Source organism: Schistocerca piceifrons, chromosome 7 (assembly GCF_021461385.2).
Source record: "Schistocerca piceifrons isolate TAMUIC-IGC-003096 chromosome 7, iqSchPice1.1, whole genome shotgun sequence".
In the NCBI taxonomy this organism is placed as follows: Eukaryota; Metazoa; Arthropoda; class Insecta; order Orthoptera; family Acrididae; genus Schistocerca; species Schistocerca piceifrons.
Window position 1 is genome coordinate 251801397 of NC_060144.1, and position 22159 is coordinate 251823555.

The following is a 22159-nucleotide window of genomic DNA, read 5'->3' on the forward strand; positions in this document are numbered from 1 at the left end:
TCTCTGCTAGGAGCATTAAGGGGGGATGTTGATGAAATTGACCAAAAATGTCAGTTTTCGATTTATTTTTTGTTTGTTAGTACAACTCATGGACAATACGTTCCCAACGTTTCAGTGTTGAAATCGGGTCCCAAGTGCCTGAAAATTAATTAAAAGTGAGATGCGGCCTCCCAGCCACTACCACGTTTTGTAGCAGCACTTCAATACCAGCTCAGTGAACAACGATTCTGTGTATTACTTTCAACCAAACGTGTGCGGACTCATCTAGAAGGCCGTGATACATACGCTCTGGTTTTATAGATCATCTTTGGCCGATCCTGCACTTCTCAAAAAGTGTGTTCATGGCTAAACCCAAAATCCAAATGAGTCTCCAAATTCACTCATATGGAAACGATGACCTAAAAACACATTTCCATCTGCTACAGTTGTCAGAATTGCAACTTATGATGCAGTTATTGTATTTTATGATGGGAACGTCGGGAGGATGAAGGTATTACAAAGAAGGAGCTTCAAGATAGGAGATTTTACTCAAGACATCCTGAGAAAAATAGATTTACAGCGCGTCTCTGCAGCTGAAAAGTCAGTTGAAGACCTGGTAAATGAAAGAAGACAGACAACAAGAAGCACCAAGAGAAGCCTTCTGAAGAGGTGACATGAGGAGAACGGTAGTCGAGAGTGAGGTCGATAGCGTGGGGAGAACAGTGGTCGAGAGTGATACTCTCCAACGAATCTCGCTTTACTGTGGGAAGTGATTTTGACCACCAGTTAGTGTGGAGAGAGAGGGGAACGCGTTATATACACCACAGAGTCATCGGTATGGCCTAAGCGTTACGGTGTGGGCAGGCATTATGCACAATGGCCGAAGATCGCTTCATATCCTTGCGCGAGGTACGGTTACAGCAAAGTGGTATTGCAGGGAGATTATTTTGGATCATGTCCATCTGTTTAGGGGTACGATAGGTCCTGACTTCCTGTTTACGGACGACGACATTCCACCCCCCCCCCCCCCCTCTCCCAGCACAAATGACGCTGAATTGTCGCACACATCGGAAAGTGAAGGTATTTAACGTGTGTAATACCCTGCGTACTTCAAAAATGGCTCTGAGTACTATGGGACTTAACATCTGAGGTCATCAGTCCCCTAGAACTTAGAACTACTTAAACCTAACCTAAGGACATCACACACATCCGTGCCCGAGGCAGGATTCGAACCTGCGACCGTAGCGGTCGCGCGGTTCCAGACTGAAGCGCATAGAAACGCTCGGCCACTCCGGCCGGCCCCTGCGTACTTCCATGAACTAAACCCTATAGAGCATGTCTGGGTGCTCTTGGCAGACTTGTTTCTCAATGAACACCCCTCCCCGAACCGTGCAAGAACTGAAAACCACGTAGAGAGTGGAGTGGGACAGTATCCTCCAAGAACTCCTCAACAGTTTTGTAGCCAACATGAACAACTGGTGCAAAATGCCGAGTAGTGCCCGAGGAGGGCATATTGCTTACTGAGACTACGATATCAACCTTTATGTTTGGAGTTTGACCCGTGTCAAACATGAACGTTATTTATTTCTGCTTTCCTGCTTTCTCGTGTGGTCTAGTCTGTACCATTTTTCGTTACGAATATACCACTCCACCTCTATTACGTATGTAATGTGTTTCCAACATTGCCTGTGATTATTTCTGGCCAACAGCGTATCTCTTCCTTAGCGATTGTCAAGCAGTGTAAGACTTTACGGAATACAAGGTTGTTCTGATCTAACGAAAGAGACGACTTTCGATAACTACATAAAACTGCTTGAAATATCTGTATCTTTCCATATAGATCTTTTTACTTGCAGTTACTTTATAAGCTTTCTTCATGTGGTTTGATTTTTCGTATTTGGTTTCTCTGCTTCTTTTTTTTAAACTATACCCAGCTCATCTAACATGTTCAGATGGCTCTAAGCACTATGGGACTTAACATGTGAGGTCATAAAGTCCCCCAGACTTAGAACTACTTAAACCTAACTAACCTAAGGACATCACAAACATCCATGCCCGAGGCAGGATTCGAACCTGCGACCGTAGCAGCAGTGCGGTTCCCGACTGAAGTGCCTATAACCGCTCGGTCACAGCGGCCGGCTATTTAACATATACTGGAAGTCAGAACCACCACTAATGCGCAGTGACATAACAGCTTTAGTGCGGTACATTTTCATCGACTAACACCGCAAAGCCTGGTAAGAGAGCGGTCCCCATCTTAATTTCGACTCTTAATTACAAAAGTCTTGTCAAGCAATGAATTCCTCGACGTTGATAAGACGGTATTTTAACTGCAAGCCATACAGGTTATAAAAAGTTCTGTAGTTCCATCTTGTTTAAATAGAATTGGCCTGCGGCTGTTCAAAGACTTGAAGAGAATAAATACCGACAGCCGTAAATTTATTAATTATTTTATTGGACTACCAGTTTCATCTCACCGTCCACTCTGTTACAGGGATCACCTAATTTCATCTGGCTCCAGCAGATTTCTGAAACTTCTATGTAGACATAGACTACCCACACCTGTAACAAAAGCTAACACACTTGTCGTTAGAGGGGTGGGGAGTTCATTTCTACTGCGAAGTTTCAGAAATCTGCTGAAGTCAGCTGAAATCAGTGATGTCTATAATAGCGTGGACGTGGAGCGTGAGATGACTAATCCAACTACGTATGTAGGCGCCTGAAGACGGTGCCAGTGAGGCACCGAAACTGGTAATTCAATAAAATAATTAATAAATTTACGGCTGTCGATATTTATTTTCTTCAAGTACACTATGTGATCAAAAGTATTCGTACACCTGGCTGCAAATGACTTACAAGTTCGTGGCGCCCTACGTCGGTAATGCTGGAATTCAGTACGGTGTTGGCCCACCGTTAACCTTAATGACAGCTTCCAAAACATCCCAAAGGTGTTCTATAGGATTCAGGTGAGGACTCTGTGCAGGCCAGTCTATTACAGGGATGTTATTGTCGTGTAACCACTCCGCCACAGGCCGTGTATTATGAACAGGTGCTCGATTGTGTTGAAAGGTGCAATCGCCATCCCCGAATTGCTCTTCAACAGTGGGAAGCAAGAACGTGCTAAAACGTCACTGTAGGCCTGTGCTGTGATAGTGCCACGCAAAACAACAAAAGGTGGAAGCCCCCTCCATGAAAAACACGACCACACCGTAATACCACCGCCTCCGAATCTTACTGTTGGTACTACGCACGCTGGCAGACGACGTTCATTGGGCATTCGCCATACCCACAGCCTGCCATCGGATCGCCACATTGTTTAGCTTGCTTCGTCGCTCCACACAACGTTTTTCCATTGTTCAGTCGTCCAATGCTTACGCTCCTTACACCAAGCGAGGCTTCGTTTGGCATTTACCGGCGTGATGTGTGGCTTATGAGCAACCGCTCGACCATGAAATCTAAGTTTTCTCACCTCCCGTCTAACTATCATAGTACTTGCATCACAACGCACCTAATATGAAAAACGTATGTTTTGAGGGGTATCCGGATACTTTTGACCACATAGTGTAGAATTGGGGCGTACGTGAACCAAAGCGAGTGGACGTAATATGTGCGTGGGTAAAGTTTGACAGTAGTCGTGTGTGATCGCCTGTCCCAACATCTACGTTAGGCTTAGGTAATTTCTTGGAGCAAAATAAATCGTAAAAAGTTTCTGCAGAGTGTTGGTTCAGTCGTCTACTACTCCTGGATCCCAATATCGTTATCATTTCAATGAAGCATACTCTGCTACGACTGGAATGGTAAGGATGCGAGGACACGGAAGTGGTAAGCGACTGAGTCCAACCTCAGCCGAAACTTTTTGCAGTTTATTTTGCTCCAACAAATTACATGACACACGGAAATGATGGGACAGCCGATCACACACGAGAAACGTCAAATTTTACCTCCGCAATGTAGTATGTTCACTCTCTTAGGCACAAGTTGGTAACATTACAATGTGTCCCAGGCAATGAAGCTCAACATTTATTTCGTTCAAATGCTGGTAATGACTTTTGCGTTGGTCTCACTGCAGGTGCACGTCAGTGAACTACCTTCTTGGATGGATCAGAACCTAGATCCACCACAAAGAAATGTTCCAGACCAGCAACGGAAGCCACTGAAGGAACCGAAGAGTTTATATGAGGCTACAGATGACACAGATAGCTCCAAAATGGAAATCCGTCGCTTTCCGGATTGGCGACCGTTGCTAGGGTGGGATGTGTTGGCATCCTCGCCAGAGCTAGAAGACTCTCTGGCCAATGTCCTACCAAATCTATCCTCTGTCCCACGCTTGTGCGTCATGTTAACACCAGTACATGCAGAACTAAGGCACTCTCATGAAGCGTCAAGGAAACTTCCAACACTGTGCGTCGAGGCACCGACGCTTGCTTACAGTATATCGATGTAAACACATCACGTATACAACAATGCTTTAGGTATAAGCATCAAATCAACCATGGCATGTATAGTTTGCTGTTCCCAAATAACGTCTGTTATCTACGGAACGCCGAGAGTCTTTCCATGCATTTACCACCAAACGCTACACAGTTCATATAGGTTCAGGCAGAAATTAAACTCTTTTTTTCGTGTTACTATACCATAACTAAAATTACCATGCCTCAACCTTTTCATATCAGTCATAACAGAACTAGTTGCTATTGCGTCTTTATTTTACTTGGTTTCAAAGTAAATGGAGTGGTTTCCTCCCTCTTGAATTTAAACAAAAAATGATTTTAATCTTGATCTTACTTGTTTCTTGAACTCTTATGTTTCTAATTACTTTAAAGTTTGAGTAAAAATGTTATAGGTGGTAGTTGTGACATAAAACACAGAGTAGCGGAAATACATGCTGTATCACAGTTAAAATGAAATGATAAGCAACCAGTTGCAGTTTATGCGACTGGTTGCATATTATTTCATGATATGCTACTACAGTTAGTGAAGATCGATAAAATACTATGTTCAGAGTTTTATCAGAAGTCGTAATTGCTCACCCCAGTGTAGGAGATACGCTGGTTGTCTTCCAGGGTGCCAGGGTCCGAGCAACCATTCTCGACGATCATTATGGGGAAACCAGGGTACGACTTAGCAAGCCAGTTGAGTACTCTGCGCAGCCCCCACGGAACAATTTGCTGCGATGGAAATAAAAATTTAAAAAAAAATACGTGTTAATGCAAGTAACACTATAGTCAACTTCTAGTGCAAAGAAAACCAACACTGTTCAATTCACAAAATGTTACGGAAATTAATTACAGCCATCAGTGCCAACATGTAAGTCGTTAATAACACCATCTGAGCACACAGCGTGGTATTGTTACATGATCAGGTACATGTTGCTCTCGTGTTCATCATGTGATCAGTACTGTCGTGGTACCGCAAAGAATTATTTTATTTTGTTACTTTTAGCTGTTGTTTCGTCAGAAATGAGCAACAAATGAAGCTGAAATCAATTAGTCCATACAAAGGTGTGTTCCATAGACATTGCTTTGTGCCGTAGTTTCCTTAATGCATGTGTTACCAAACATCTCCTCTGACAGAAAACTTTCAGAAATCTAGAACTTCGTTGGAATGCCCTGTTTATTTTGAAAGTTTGTAAAATTTAAAAAAAGATTAAAATGTGAAAATCGATACAGTTTTAATGAAAAATTCATATTTAGGTGTATTGTCTAAAAAACTCAGTAAAACTATTGGTATTTGCGGGCTACTGGGGAAATTCCATAAACTTTGCCTGAAAGATAAATAGTGTCATGTGTCGGTGGTGTTAGTTATTAAACATTTAAAGCTATATATTTTACTTGTGTTTCCTGAAAATTGGTAAAATAGCAACGAAATCCGTATTTATGTGCGTTGTCTTAAAAAGTACGTAAAATCAATCACGAAACCCAATTTACATGTCTTTTCTAAAAAAGTGCGGTAACACCAGTAAAACAGCAATGAAATGTATATGTTCTTAAAATACCAGTAAAAACTAGCCACGAAACCGTAATAGCGTTGTATGTTGCAGAAAACGGTTGTGTGTGCCGAAGACTCGCGGTAAATAGGCCAAAACCGTTGGCTGCTATACTACCCTCGAAATTTGCATATCATCTGAATTTACTGACTTTGCTGCTGCTGCAGTTAGATCCACATTAAGAATGACAGTCGTGGGACACTAAGGAGCAGTAGGAGCGGTGGTGGTAGATGGGAATCGATCAATAGCATGGCCATCATTTTCTTTTGGCTCATAAATTACCATAACTAAAAGTGGCAGTTATCACTTCAAGCTAAAAGTGCTGAACACCTGGGTAGACGTGAAGGCAACTTCCCCACCAGGTGGTCATCTTGTCCATAAATTATGTTAAATGTCACGACAGTTATTGACCATTAATTGCCATTGTCATGACAGTGATGACCCATTTAAGGCCAGAATTCCTCCAAATCAACCCGAATCTTCCGACAGTCACTCAACTACGACACTTTCTCATACACAACACTTCCTCATGCACCACAGTTTCATCAACAAACAGTCGTAGATTACGGCTCGTCCTATCTGAAAGATCGTTTATGTTTGCAGGGAACAAGAGCACTCCTATCACATGTGGGGCATCCATAACGACACCTCTGTCCCTGATGACAAGCTTTCTCGCCCTGAAACGTTTTCGCGCTAATCACGCACCGGCGAACACCAGCACAAAAATAGACGCCAGCAGGAGTGTACTGCATCAGTGATAAAGCCAGTTTAAAACCAGGATTAAGTCATGTAAGAAAAATACTGAGGGTAAAGTCAGTAGATGGAGCACCGAAGCTTGAGAAAGTAACAGACAAGGATGAGCAGGCCGCAGCGCCGCTGGGCCACTTTGTTCTTCTGGCATACATGAAGAACGTAATGGATCACTTCGTACTAGTGGCTCGAGGGCGGACCGTGAGTGGCGCCTTGTTTGTGTTTGTGATTGTGCGTGTGTTTACATACGCCGGCAGTGCTGAGGAGAGTAGGCCAAGCAGCCAGCAGCCTGAAGTCACCGTCGGGATTAAAATGGTTGAGCCTTTAACAATCTCTTCTGCTCCTCAGACTTTCTGCATACATCGGTTTGGTCTTATTGCTAAACTAAGAACAAAAACAAAGTCTCTGTACTGGCCGAACGTTTCAGTATTGTCAGTTATGGCCGACTGTCTGGCTGCTTAAAGCCCTGTTTCGTTCTTTAACTGCACCTACACAAGGTGAAAGAGATAAGACAAATGTTCAAATGTGTGTGAAATCTTATGGGACTTAACTGCTAAGGTCACCAGTCCCTTAGCTTACACACTACTTAACTGCGGTGGTCTCGCGGTTCTAGGCGCTCAGTCCGGAACCGCGCGACTGCTACGGTCGCTGGTTCGAATCCTGCCTCGGGCATGGATGTGTGTGATGTCCTTAGGTTAGTTAGGTTTAAGCAGTTCTAAGTTCTAGGGGACTGATGACCACAGATGTTAAGTCCCATGGTGCTCAGAGCCATTTGAACCATTTGAACTACTTAACTTAAATTATCCTAAGGACGAACACGCACACCCCTGCCCATGGGAGGACTCGAACCTCAGCCGGGACAAGCCGCACAGTCCATGACTGCAGCGCCTTGGACCGCTTGGAAGAACTAAGGAAAGCCACTCAAAATATATATTGAGTCAATAAATTATCAAGGTGCGATTTTCACCAAGTTATACAGGACAATTTATCAAATTTACTGATGTTCTAAAGTAATTCTTATCGTTGATGGTGTTAGGACAGCAACCAGCCACAAATTTACTTTCAGTTCCTTTATTCAGAGGCTACCGTTACCGGTTTCGAATCGTTGTGATTCATCCTCAGACGGTTTACATGCTTTCTTTATGACATGTGGTGTGGTTTTTACAGATTAATTGTCCTAAAATGAAATAACACATAATTATAAACACGCCACAACAAATGGTTGCTTTACAGATTTTCGTTGCATGTGACTTACGTGAAACGTCGGTTTCGAGTGTTTGTTTTCATAAGATTCGTCCAGAAAATGTAAATGCATTCCCACTGCATTCTTATTGTTGCACACGTAAATTGTTCTCACTGAACACTTAAGATTTGTCACTGAGATGATTTCTACCACGCACCACATGTTTTGATACATACAAAGAGCTTACAAACATATGAGTATCACAGATGCTATGATATATCGTAACATTTGACGATGATCTCCTATGTTAGGAAAGGATCATATATTCATTTACACAACTGTAATGCCTTTTACACTAGTACAGAGACATTGAATTTTTTGTTGTTGATATTGCTAATATAATTATAAAGTTTTTCATATGTATATATATATATATATATATATATTTAGAACTTTATAGGTAAAATAGTATATTATTTAATTATATTTAGCGTCATGAGAATTATAGTAACATATAAATTTGCTACTTGATCTGCAGATAGGTGTACTAATATTATTTGCTTTGCAGGCTGGAAAGTAATTTTTGGAAATTTTTCAGGAAAGGGGAGTTAGCTAACTCTGTTTGTTCGTTAAGGATATAGTCTGGGGTGCTGTTTGGTGTGTGTGTGTGTATTTCTAATTCTTCTAATATATTCATAGTGGCTCCTTTTTCTGCTAGATGCAAAATTTTTAAGTTGTCCTCAGTGTTTCCTACTGAATGGTTTTCTTCAGCAATATGGGCTGCAAATGGTGATTTGTTCAAGTTACTAAGTCTGAGAGCATCAATATGTTCTTTGTATCTAATTTCAAGACTTCTGCCTGTCTGTCCAATGTAGAATTTTGGGCATGAATCACATCTGAGTTTGTATATTCCTGATTTACAGTAGGGACTCTTGGAGGTATTTCCATCATGGATTACTTTTTGTTGTAATTTATTATTTGTGGAAAAGCTGATTGTGATATTTTTCTTCTTTTTAAATAAGAATTCTTATGGTTTATATTAGCCGAATTACGACATAAAATCTGTCTTTTTCCAATGGAACTATATACGTTTATCTGTGACACCTGAAAGAACTTCAATAGCATAACATGTATGGGACGTGATCAAATAGTTTGAAGACAACCCCTGTCCTGTCCTGCCGTCAGGAGAAGAGGTTCCACAAACGTCTACCCATTATACCAAATAATGTAAGCAAACATGTAACTATGGCATGGGTCTTTGGTTTATTATCACGATTGTTATACCAAGTGCTCAGATGTTGACCTTGAGCGATGATGCACGGTATAAAGTATTTCGGGTTGGGTGGTTGGTTAATTGGTTGATTTGAGGGGGGAGAGCAAACAGGGAGGTCATCGGCCACGACTATTTCTGAAGAAACAATATCGCACTTTGAAGTTCATCTGGAGTTAACAGCAGTGCAGACCTGTGTTATAAGGCATTTCATGCCTTCGGGAGTCGTTGGTGTTTCCTAATAGACCGGTTGCTTTAATTATCGCCACAGGTAAAAGTATACAAGTATTAAGTTTGGTGAGTGTGCATACAAATTTGCGTTTCCTGAACGACCGTTCCAATTGTCAACACGTTCTCTTCAGAGGATCTGCCATTATATGGATGGGATGTGACAACCGTCATGCTGATACCATGGAGATTTCATCTACATCTACGTGATTACTCTGCTATTCACAATAAAGTGCCTGACGGCGGGTTCAGTGAACCACCTTCATGCTGTCTCTCTACCGTTCCACTCTCGAACGGGACACGGGAAAAACGAGCACTTAAATTTTTCCGTGCGAGCCCCGATTTCTCTTATTTTATCGTGATTATCATTTCTCCCTATGTTGGTGGGTGCGAACAGAATGAGAAAACTGGCGATTGAAATTTCATGAGAAGATCTCGTCGCAACGAAAAACGCCTTTGTCTTAATGATAGCCACGCCAATTCACGTATCATGTCTGTGACACTATCTCCCCTATTTCGCGATAATAAAAAGCGAGCTGCCCTTCTTTGTGCTTTTTCGATGTCATCCGTCAGTCCCACTCGATGCGGATCCCACACCGCACAGCAGTACTCCAGAATAGGGCGGACAAGCGTGGTTTAGTCAGTCTTTTTAGTAGACCTGTTGCACCTTCTAAGTGTTCTGCCAATGAATCGCAGCCTTTGGTTTGTTCTACCCACAACATTATCTATGTGATCGTTCCAATTTAGTTTATTTGTAATTGTAATCCCTAGGTAAGTATTTAATTGAGTTTACAGCCCTCAGATTTGTGTGACTTATCGCTTAATCGAATTTTAGCTGATTTCTTTTAGTATTCCTGTGAGTAACTTCGCACTTTTCTTTATTCAGGGTCAATTGCCACTTTTCGCACCATACAGATATCTTATCTAAATCATTTTACAAGTCGTTTTGATCATCTGATGACTTTACAAGACGGTAAATGACAGCAACATCTGCAAACAGTCTCCTATGTCGTTAATATAGATCCGGAACAATAGAGGGTCTATAACACTTCCTTGGGGAGCAGCGCATATTACTTCTGTTTTACTCGACGATTTTCCGCCTATTACTACGAACTGTGACCTTTCTGACAGGAAATCACGAATCCAGACGCACAACTGAGGCGATACTCCGTAGGCACGCAGTTTGATTAGAAGACGCTTGTGAGGAACGGTGTCGAAAGCCTTCTGGAAATCTAAAAATATGGAATCAATTTGACATCCCCTGTCGATAACACTTATTACTTCATGAGTATAAAGAGCTAGTTGTGTTTCACAAGAACGATATTTTCGGAATCCGTGCTGACGACATGTCAAAAAAATGGTTCATACGGCTCTTTGAATTACTTAAACCTAACTAATCTAAGGACATCACACACTTCCATGCTCGAGGCAGGATTCGAACCTGCGACCGTAGCAGTCGCGCGGTTCCAGACTGTAGCGCCTAGAACCGACCGACCACCCCGGGCGGCGACGATATGTCAATAAATGGCTTTCTTCGAGGTACTTAATAATGTTCTAATACAGTATATGTTGTAAAACCCTACTGCAAATCGACGTTAGTGATATAGGCCTTTAATTCAGCGGATTATTCCTACTTCCCTTTTTGGGTATTGGTGTGACTTGAGCACTTTTCCAGTCTTTAGGTACGTAAATTATGTCTAATGGGATGTCTTCCAATTATTACGGCAGCAGCCTACCTTAAGAACTCGAGATTCTTGATTGTATTGAGATTCTCATCAATAAATCAGGAACCAACGACAAGGGTCTTGAAAAACACTCACCAAACATCGACGGATCAACAGCATTATTTTTTACAACTGCGTGTATTCTTAACTACAATTAGTGTATACAGCGAAAATTCACTTGCCCAACGTTTCCTAACGATGATTCTCCCGTAAGCAAAATTTTGCGTAGATATATCGCATCGCTTGCACTTCCTTGGCGTATTTTACTCTCCACACTTCCAGTTTCTCAAATTTTTTACAATGTTTGCAAAGACATATCTTGAATGTCTGGCACGATCTGGTTATCATCAGCATATAACTGCACACATCGCTACTAGTTTTGCGACTTTCACCATAAACGATATTCATTTTTTCGACTTTCGTATACATTATGAATCTCTCAGTAACTTTACGAACAAGTTATTGCTACAGCAGCAGAACACAGATCGCTGGGCTTCAAGCCCACAGTTAAACACAAGAACCACACCTAGGGTGCGTGTTTGCTTACATTTGGTTTAACAGGACAGACGTTTGTGGAACGACTTATCCTGATGGCACAGGAATGGATTGAGGCGTTGTAAATTTGATGCTACTTGATCAAGTCTCATACATTTATGTCGTTAAAATGCTTTTAGAAACTTCTTCAAATTCCACGAGAGAAAGTATATAGTTCTATTAGAAAAAAACAAAGGCGGTGTCGTAATTCGGTGACTATAAATGATAAAAATCACTTGTGAACGTCAGGAAATCGGCCATATTGTCCGCTGTATCTTGGGTGAAGACCACACCTCGAAATAGTTTCTCATAACTGTGGATATATGGAGTGGTTATAATTAAAACTAAACACAGAGGTTCAGCGTGGGCTCTAAACATCATGTGGCAGAGAAATTGATAAATATTGTAATGCATTAATATGGAAACGATTTAAGCACGAAAAATATTAGTTCCAGTTTTGGCCACAAGGTGCAAATCTGGCACAGTGATTGAAAGAAGGACTTGTTGAAATGTTTCCATACATAATATTGTAGATTAGAAAAGGACGTGGGCAGAAAAGGTCAAACAACTAAGAAAGGCAAAATGATGATTTTATTATTAACCGCCGCTTACACAGTTTATTCGATACGAGCACCGGAGTCGTCGACGAAATGCTGTGCAGCCCAAGATTTGCACCTGGTGGCAAAAATTGGAACTAATTTTTTCGTGCGTGAAGCGATACCGCATTAAGGGGAGGCTTACTATCTTTGGCCCGAGAAAAGCATGTTCTTTGAGAATTTTTTTCTCGGGATGTGTCATAGATATCAGTGTCAAATTTGGTCAAACTGTTTATTAATATTTTCTCTACAAACTGAAATTTTCTCGACCGCGAATGTCGAGGAGCAAAGGCGGAAGTGCCGTCGGAACGAAACAAAGTTTCGATGTAGACCTCCACACGCGGTGTGTCACAGGTCAGCCGGCTCGTCTGAAATCAAAATTGAGTTGACATTAGCGAAGTATATAAGATTCTTTAGGAGTTGTAACTCGCTTAAGTTATATGGACCGTAGGAAACAAAATGGCCGCCATTTGAAAAAAGTAGGGTTTTTTTCATCGATTTTTCGACTTCGTTGGCCAAGTAAAAATATTTATAGTTGATGGAACGGAATACAAGAGGTACAATTTAGTTATATTCGTCGGAAACAAAGAATCATGCCAATCGGTTCATTAGATTTGAAGTTACCATACCGCGCAATAAAGAAAGTAATTTCGGGAAAAACGCGTTTGAAGTTTTGACTACATATAAATGCAATATTATACAACTTAGCTCAATCTGTTATTCCGGGTCCATAAACTAGTCCTTCCTTTTCCTCATAGAGGTCGTTCTGCTCGATCTGGGCCATCCTGCGCTGCTCCAGAGACGTTCGTACGGCCGGTGACAAGCGGTTTTCGGCCGCTTGAATCCAGTGGTCGTCCGAATGCTTGGCGAACTCCGTCGAATAGAGTCCCAGGGTGACCTCCATCGTTGTCATGGTCTTCAGAATTGCTGAATACCCTTCGTTGAAGCTGCTCACTGCCAGGAAAGTCGCAATCTCCACAGTCCTCGCACCAGAATGCAAATGCTCGGGGGCTAACTTCCAAAAACTCGCGTTCAAACTTTCATTTGAAGTTTTCGTGTTTCCTCCCAAGCACTGGTACAATAACTCGTCCTCCGAAAGAGTCTTGTAGATTGGATGAATCACTTTTTGACCTTCCTTGGAGAGCGGCTGGTCGTGTTGATATTCGTCCAGATGTCCGGTAGCCTCTGCAATGCTCCACTTGCACCAACTAGTTTCCCCAGCCGGACAATTTTGGTGTTGTGGGTGGTCATCCGTCGAACACTTGTGGAAATACGTCGCCCAAATTGCCTTCTTCATCTGTTCTACCGAATTGGAATGCCATCGGATTGCCAAGCCGTACTACGTCATAAGCTTTTTGATCACTTTATCAGTTTTAGTCATGGGTAAGAAAACAGAATAATTTTTCGCCGCTACAAAGTCGAAATTCCCGAAATAAGTGGTGCCTGAAAAAGGCCGATTTCAGGCAGGTGCATTTTTTTGTACAACCGCGAATAACAAACATTTCCGTTCCGTACTCGGAAAAACTGTTTCAGGGGAGGATTCTAAACACTTTTAGGGATCCAAAAATGCAATTTTTAAAAATCGATTTTTTGAAACAAATGATAGTAAAAAAGGTTCAGATGGCTCTGAGCATTATGGGACTTAACATATGAGGTCACCAGTCCCCTAGAACTTAGAACTACTTAAACCTAACTGACCTAAGGACATCACACACATCCATGGCCGAGGCAGGATTCGAACCTTCTACCGCAGCAAAAGATAGCAAACCTCATTCGCATATCTCCCAAGATGCGCTACCATACGATAATTGTAACCCACATTGGACCTCCGTGAGTAGCTACACTTCATTTATAACCACCTGAGTTTGGGGTGGTCTGTGTCAGCTACCTTACTCTGTATATACGTTACTGCAGTTGCACCTAATTTCGTATACTCCAGCACACTGTAGCGGATCTGGTTGGTCTTTCGTGGATCTTAAAATGTCTTTTGGTTTATAACTGATCAAAACAATTTATTCTAAACCTTTACGCTGGATGATCATTCTGAAGTGATGTATTACGATCTTTATCTATGGGAGAAACAAGAAATCTCGCTGCGCTGTGGCCTGCTCTTCTTTGTCTTTTACATTCTCAGGCTTCAGAACTCGGTCTGCTTACTTTCCATCATTGCAATTTTTATTATCTATTGTTTATCTTAGATGGCTTAATTCTGGCTTTTAATTGGCTTCAACGGTGACACGATACGGTCTTGCTGTCAGTATGCTGTGTTTATGCGGAAATTCTCAGATTATCAATGACGTGAAGATCTTTCAGAGAGACACAACTTGTCATTAAAGGTATCGTCAGAAACTCCCCACAGATGTATGATAGGAGCGCTCTTGTCTTCTGTATATATAAACGATCTGTCAGATAGGGAGAGCAGCAACAGTTTGTTGATGAAACTGTAGATTACTGGGAAGTGCCGTCGTTGGTTGGCTATAGGACAATACAGGATGATGTGGACAGAATTTCTGTTAGGTTTAACGAATGGCAGTTTGCTCTAAATATGGTAAAACACAGGAACGCAGATGAGTAGGGAAAACAATCCTGTAATATTCGAATATTGCTGTAGTGGTGTGGTGCTTGAGACAGTCACATCGATTGAGTACCTTGGTATAACATTTCAAAGCGATATGAAATGGAATGAACATACAAGGTCCGGTGTAGGTAAGGTGAAGAGTCGAATTCTGTTTATAAGGAGTATTCTACGGAAGTGCAGCTCATCTGTGAAAGCGATGTGCAGTAGGGAAGTGTAGCTCATCTGTAAAACAGCCCATCTGCACAACACTCGTGCGACCCATTCTTGAATACCGCTGGAATGTTCGGAATTCCCAGTCAATTAATAGACGTTCTGCAGTGGTAGGTTCGATCCTCGTATGAGCGCTAGAGAACTGCTCCATGAAGTTTCTGATGGCAATACGATATACTTTACGCAAAACGCAAATTACACAGTTTGCAGAATCAGCAAAGCAAAGCAATCATTCCACTATCAACGTAAATCTTGCATAAGGCTGAAACAAACCTATGCCTTTGTGGTATCTGTTCAGCAGTAGATGACGATACAGCTGTATCAAATGGATCACTCGATACCATTCTTTTTCTGAAATTGTTTCTTTGAAATCTGCGTATCTTATTTTCAGTATGGATGTTTTCGGGACTATTCAGATATTTAGCGACTATCAGTCGAAATTTAATTTAACATACTGCATTTTTTCCTTTATACTTTGAAAATCTGTTTCTTTATAGTTTCATTTTATCCCTGAAAACATTAATTATCTTTCGAAATCATATTTGTCACTTTTGCCAGTCATCAGTAAATAAACTTTTGGCCATTGATAAATTAATAAAAACTCATTATAGAAATTATATTCATGGTTAGGAAATCATTCATTCTTTTTAAAAGATATTTGCAATTCGAATAATATTTTCTACATAAAGATTTTCGCAGTCTGAGCGTTCTGACATTCATTAAACTCTTTGTACTACCGAAATGTAATTTCCTTGCCAATTTTGTGTCTTCTGTAAACAGTTGAAGAATAGGAGTCTGCGAGAAAATTTTGTGGAGAACAGACATGGGGGAGATAAATCTGGGACTTATTCTCATAGTATTTTGTTTTTATGTAGGATTTGTAAAGATTCGACCATGTATGAAAGTTTTTATATTCAAGAATGTTTTGACTTTGATTCTGATCAACTACAGAAAAGTGGTTATAAATAAATCTCTTATTTAAACGTTCATCCAATGGCACTTTTTCAAAAGTGAGCAGGAACTGATTATTGGCATAACTGTCTCATGAACGCATTACGCCGGACCATCGATAGCAAGGAGAAAGATTTGGTCCAAAAACGTTTCAAACCCTGACCTTTTACCAGAGAGCATACTCCTTCTACTTCACAGAACAGTGAGCTGTGACATTATCTACAACATCAAGAGTACAAGATGACTATAATTGTCTAACAGCTCTTTATAACAACAATAAACATAGGCACTGCCTATCTACAACCTTAGTTCCAAAATTGATCAGAATACATTTCTACGTCTGTTATTCTAGACATAAATGTCGAAAAACAATTTTATTTTAATTAACTCTCATGATGTTTAACCAGACTGTGTGACTGGATTTTTAGACGCCTCACAAATACAAGGTAAGAGAAATCACGCTTTGTACGGAAGCATATAGGAATCACCTTTTCCCTCACGCCATTCGTGAGTGCAACGAGAGAGAGAGAGAGAGAGAGAGAGAGAGAGAGAGAGAGAGAGAGAGAGGGAGAGAGAGAGAGAGAGAGAGACTAGCTGTGGTACTAGGTATCCTCAATCAAGAACAGTATGGTGGCTTGCGCATATGTGTGTAGACGTACCATAACATTTGGTGCTGCTGTAGGTATATAAAAACACGCTTGTATTCGAATGCAATGTTGTGTCAAAATTTGAAAGCAATCGCTGAAGAACTTTCGGAACATACTATTTATGCAGATAAGACTTTGTAACACGTGTATCGCAAACTACTTGGTGATTTTGTTACGATTATATTATCATTAGTCATGTGAACTTGCTACATTTTGTTTGGAGTGGAAAATATTCGTCTTCTCCCCAGAAGGGAGTGATTCTACAGGAATCGGCAGATTCTCGTAGGTTCGGCAGAAGATTTTTCATGGCGCATCCAAAGCAGGAATGAGCAGCTCCTGGGTGGTCGCCAGTTTTAGCGGAAATGGTCCCGTTTCCCGAAATACTGCATTGTACCTATTGTTGACAGCTCCTCGTGTTAATCTGCTTGCCAACAGCATCTACATTTGCGTCTACATCTACATCCATACTCTGCAAGCCACCTGACGGTGTGTGGCGGAGGGTACCACGAGTACCTCTATCGGTTCTCCCTTCTATTTCAGTCTTGTATTGTTCGTGGGAAGAAGGATTGTCGGTATACCTCTATGTGGGCTCTAATCTCTCTGATTTTATCCTCATGGTCTCTTCGCGAGATATACATAGGAGGCAGCAGTATACTGCTTGACTCCTCAGTAAAGGTATGTTGTCGAAACTTCAACAAAAGCCCATACCGAGCTACTGACTGTTTTCGGATTGCATTTCCTTAGGATTCTTCCAATGAATCTCAGTCTGGCATCTGCTTTACCGACGATCAACTTTATATGATCATTCCATTTTAAATCACTCCTAATGCGTACTCCCAGATAATTTATAGAATTAACTGCTTCCAGTTGCTGACCTGCTATATTGTAGATTCAATTGCCATTCCCTGCACCATGCGTCAATTCGCTGCAGATTCTCCTCCATTTCAGTACAATTTTCCATTGTTACAACCTCTCGATATACCACAGCATCATCCGCAAAAAGCCTCAGCGAACTTTCGATGTCATCCACAAGGTCATTTATGTATATTGTGAATAGTAACGCTCCTACGACACTCCCCTGCGGCACACCTGAAATCACTCTTACTTCGGAAGACTTCTCTCCGTTGAGAATGACATGCTGCATCCTGTTATCTAGGAACTCTTCAATCCAATCACACAATTGGTCTGATAGTCCATATGCTCTTACTTTGTTCATTAAACGACTGTGGGGAACTGTATCGAACGCCTTGCGGAAGTCAAGAAACACGGCTTCTACCTGGGAACCCGTGTCTATGGCCCTCTGAGTCTCATGGACGAATAGCGCGAGCTGGGTTTCAGACGACCGTCTTTTTCGAAACCCATGCTGATTCCTACAGAGTAGATTTCTAATCTCCAGGAAAGTCATTATACTCAAACATAATACGTGTTCCAAAATTCTACAACTGATTGACGTTAGAGATATGGGTCTATAGTTCTGCACATATGTTCGACGTTCCTTCTTGAAAACGGGGATGACTTGTGCCCTTTTTCAATCCTTTGGAACGCCACGCTCTTCTAGAGACATACGGTACACCGCTGCAAGAAGGGGGGCAAGTTCCTTCGCGTACTCTGTGTAAAATCGAACTGGTACCCCATCAGGTCCAGCGGCCTTTCCTCTTTCCTCTTTCTCTGTCCCTTGTCGTCTATTTCGATATCTACCATTTTGTCATCTGTGTGACAATCTAGAGAAGGAACTACAGTGCAGTCTTCCTCTGTGAAACAGCTTTGGAAAAAGACATTTAATATTTCGGCCTTTAGTCTGTCATCCTCTGTTTCAGTACCAGTTTGGTCACAGAGTGTCTGGACATTTTGTTTTGATCCACCTACCGCTTTGACATAAGACCAAAATTTCTTACGATTTTCTGCCGAGTCAGTACTTAGAACTTTACTTTCGAATTCATTGAACGCCTCTGGCATAGCCCTTCTCACACTACATTTCGCTTCGCGCAATTTTTGTTTGTCTGCAAGACTTTGGCTATGTTTATGTTTGCTGTGATGTTCCCTTTGCTTCCGCAGCAGTTTTCTAACTCGGTTGTTGAACCGCGGTGGCTCTTTTCCATCTCTTACGATCTTGCTTGGCACATACTCATCTAACGCATATTGAACGATGGTTTTGAACTTTTTCCACATATCCTCAACAATATCTGTACTTGAGACAAAACTTTTGTATTGAGCCATCAGGTACTCTGAAATCTGCTTTTTGTCACTTTTGCTAAACAGAAAAATTTTCCTACCTTTTTTAATATTTCTATTTACGGCTGAAATCATCGATGCAGTAACCGCTTTATGATCGCTGATTTCCTGTTCTGCGTTAACTGTTTCAAACTATTCGGGTCTGTTTGTCACCAGAAGGTCTAATATGTTATTGCCACGAGTCGGTTCTCTGTTTAACTGCTCAAGGTAGTTTTCAGATAAAGCACTTCAAAAAATTTCACTGGATTCTTTGTCCCTGCCACCCGTTATCAACGTTTGAGTCTCCCAGTCTATATCCGGCAAATTAAAATCTCCACCCAGAACTATAACATGGTGGGGAAATCTACTCTAAATGTTTTCCAAATTATCCTTCAGGTGCTCAGCCACTACAGCTGCTGAGCCAGGGCGCCTATAGAGACGTCCTATTACCATGTCTGAGCCTGCTTTAACAGTGACCTTCACCCAAATTATTTCACATTTCGGATCTCCGTCAGTTTCCTTCGATACTATTGCACTTCTTATCGCTATAAACACACCTCCTCCTTCACTGTCCAGCCTGTCTCTGCGGTATACATTCCAATCTGACGTTGGCCTCCACAGCTTTCCTCCGAGGAGTGCCTAAAGGTGAAATTTGCCTTTCTGTCTGTTCATCAAAGGGTAGCTGCCTGCCAGCACTTCTCTAGCGTGAGAAAGTTCGGTGCTTCCCTTCAAAGTAATGCACCAACCACAAGAATCAGTGCAGATGGTGCTGAGCAATGGAGAGAGACTGTTCGAAACCAGTACCAGCCTCCTGGATCGCAATGACGCCGTTTGCAATTTCTGAATGGGAATTGCGCTTGAGAATCATGAGCTACAGGAGAGAACATGGACAGCAGAGGTTTTGCTTCCCAACTATCATCTGGTGCTGACTGGCACCCCATTGTATTTGAAGAATGTATGTTTCGTCCGTGAAGTAGCTCAGAAAGCAGCTTACATTTTTCTCATTTTGTTACTTATCTGGAATAATCAGTTACTCAAATGAAATATTAGTTTTATTTATCTTTCTTTTGCGTGCTACCCAGATTTCGAAGAATTCTTATTCATTTTTGATTCCTGCAGTCTTTAAATTAAACATAAGTTCCACAGGTTTTAGTGTCATTTTAGTTTAGTTTTTGAACATTCCTCTGTAATATTCGTTGTCAATTGTTCACTTACTTAGACTGAATAAAAGTTTTATATTCCCCACCTGACTTGCACTTTGAGATCCTTAATGTCCTACAGCTGCAGTAGTTGGCGCATAAGCTGTCGAACTATATTTCAATCTATTCCTGCTCTATTAATTGCATCACTGTTCGTGTTAATTATGTGATACATATCGCATAGGAACTTGTTATCCTGTAAGTAGGATGTAAATTAATTCCCATAAATCAGTGAAATCTAATTTTCACATGTTGGGTAATTGCCGAACAAATGATAAAGCAAACATTTTGGGTCCTTTTTAAAGACGAAATCCGACTCCTACAAATAAATGATTTTACTTTCATCCAAAATCTCTTACTATTATGGTTTATTTACAGGCCAACGAAAATCTAATTTCCTAGCTACTCCTGCCCTACAGCTTATTACAGAGAGCATAATGCCAATGCATGCCAAGCATGTTGTAAAAGTATGGCTTAATCTATTGCATTACATTACACACCTTAATGGCACATGTCTTTTCCCCTAAATATGAAGTTTTCCCCGAAGTTGAGTAAAATGTGGTGCAAGAGAAGACGTATTGAAAAGTGATTTGAGGTTTGAGGAGAATGGCGACGGCCAGTGTGAAGTCCACGCCTGTAAATTCACTGTACATCGACATTTGAGATCGTAATCGAACTCCAAAGGAAACTCTCCTCATGAGTAAGGTTGGAGTGCCGTTCTTGAGAACTTCTGGTCTTACCTACCAAGGACTTACACCACAATAAATTTATTTATTTATATCTATTGATTTCCTTACGTTCCATAAAACAATTTGGGCTAAAAATATTCGGACATGTTATAAAGGGTTCCCTACAAACATAATTTACAGAATGCAAAAGTTTTTCAATGGTATATTCACACAACTAACACAAAGTCGCGAACCTTTAGCACAAAGATTAAAGAAATGCAACACAGGTAGAGTGGTGTGTAGCTTTCTGAACAGTGACAAAGGTAATATTAACCAAGTGAAAATTGTTTTTCTCCTAGTGTTCGCAATGAGAATGCAACGCTTCTTTATCAAAAAATTGACATTACTGATCACACTTACCACGAGAGGGATTTTCTGCAGGTGTAGAAGAAGAATTCTGAGATGCTCGAACAACAGACTACATAAAAATAGCGGGTTACTAGGACATATCGTTTTGATAGTACTTTTTTGGGATGAGAAAATGTTTGAATGCACTCGTTTGTCCCATCGTAGTCCACAGTGTAAGAAAAAGTAAAAATAAGAAAAGTAAACAATCCTTCAATTTCCACTTTCGATGAGAAGGCACCTTAGTCTTACAGTGAAAGCAGAAGCATTCACTTTCTGCACACGATTCTGAATGTGATACATCCAAGAAAGCTCTACCTCTATATTCAGTCCTCCGAATTTAAAGTGTCGTGCCTTTTAGGTTGATGAACTTTTACTCTCTATGAGTTCATTTACTTTCCCTGTGCTTCAGTTAACCAGTGAGATGTTGGGGTACTTACGTCTTTAACAGGTGAAGAATCAACTACTGGGTAGCCATCTAAGAGGCCGCTGACAGCCCCGATATCATACTGCATGGATGGAATGCTGCCTGACGTTCCGTTAGTGATTTGCTGCGATGAGTAGTGTGTGATTCCCAAGAAGTCGGAAGCATCTATTAACAATCAAATGTTTGTTTAAGAACGTCTGGAAATGAAAAGAAAAAAGGGTAGGATTTAATGTGTTGCCTGCGTTGTGATAGTGAGCCTCCTGAGAGAATTCGCGCCTCATGATTTTGTGATTCTGCTATTGTTACCGCTACCAGTACTTGCTACTAATATTACCAGTACTTTGATTATTAATAATTTCATTGATCTCTCTCTTTCTTTCTCTCTCTCTCTCTCTCTCACACACACACACACATATACACACAAAACACACACACACACACACACACACACACACACGCACACACACACACAATCGCACGGACAAAAACACTGCCTGTGTTGTATTGGTAACCTATTTGTTGTGCTCAGTAAGAATAGCAGATGCTACGTCTATATTTTGTTGTACGTTTCATCAGTAAAGTAAAAGCTTGTCTGGTGTAAGAATTTGTGGCT

At 41.1% G+C, this 22159-nt stretch overlaps 1 protein-coding gene across 1 annotated transcript in view; it reads right to left on the reverse strand.

The window, feature by feature from the left end:
* The window catches only part of LOC124804948 (lactase-phlorizin hydrolase-like), a 146935-nt gene that overhangs the window by 44377 nt on the left and 80399 nt on the right, over positions 1-22159 (reverse strand). The window contains exons 6-7 of the mRNA XM_047265334.1: positions 21560-21711; positions 5010-5147 (exon numbers count right to left, since the gene is read on the reverse strand). Of these exons, the coding sequence (XP_047121290.1) occupies positions 5010-5147; positions 21560-21711 (290 nt within the window). The remainder of the gene's footprint in view (positions 1-5009; positions 5148-21559; positions 21712-22159) is intronic.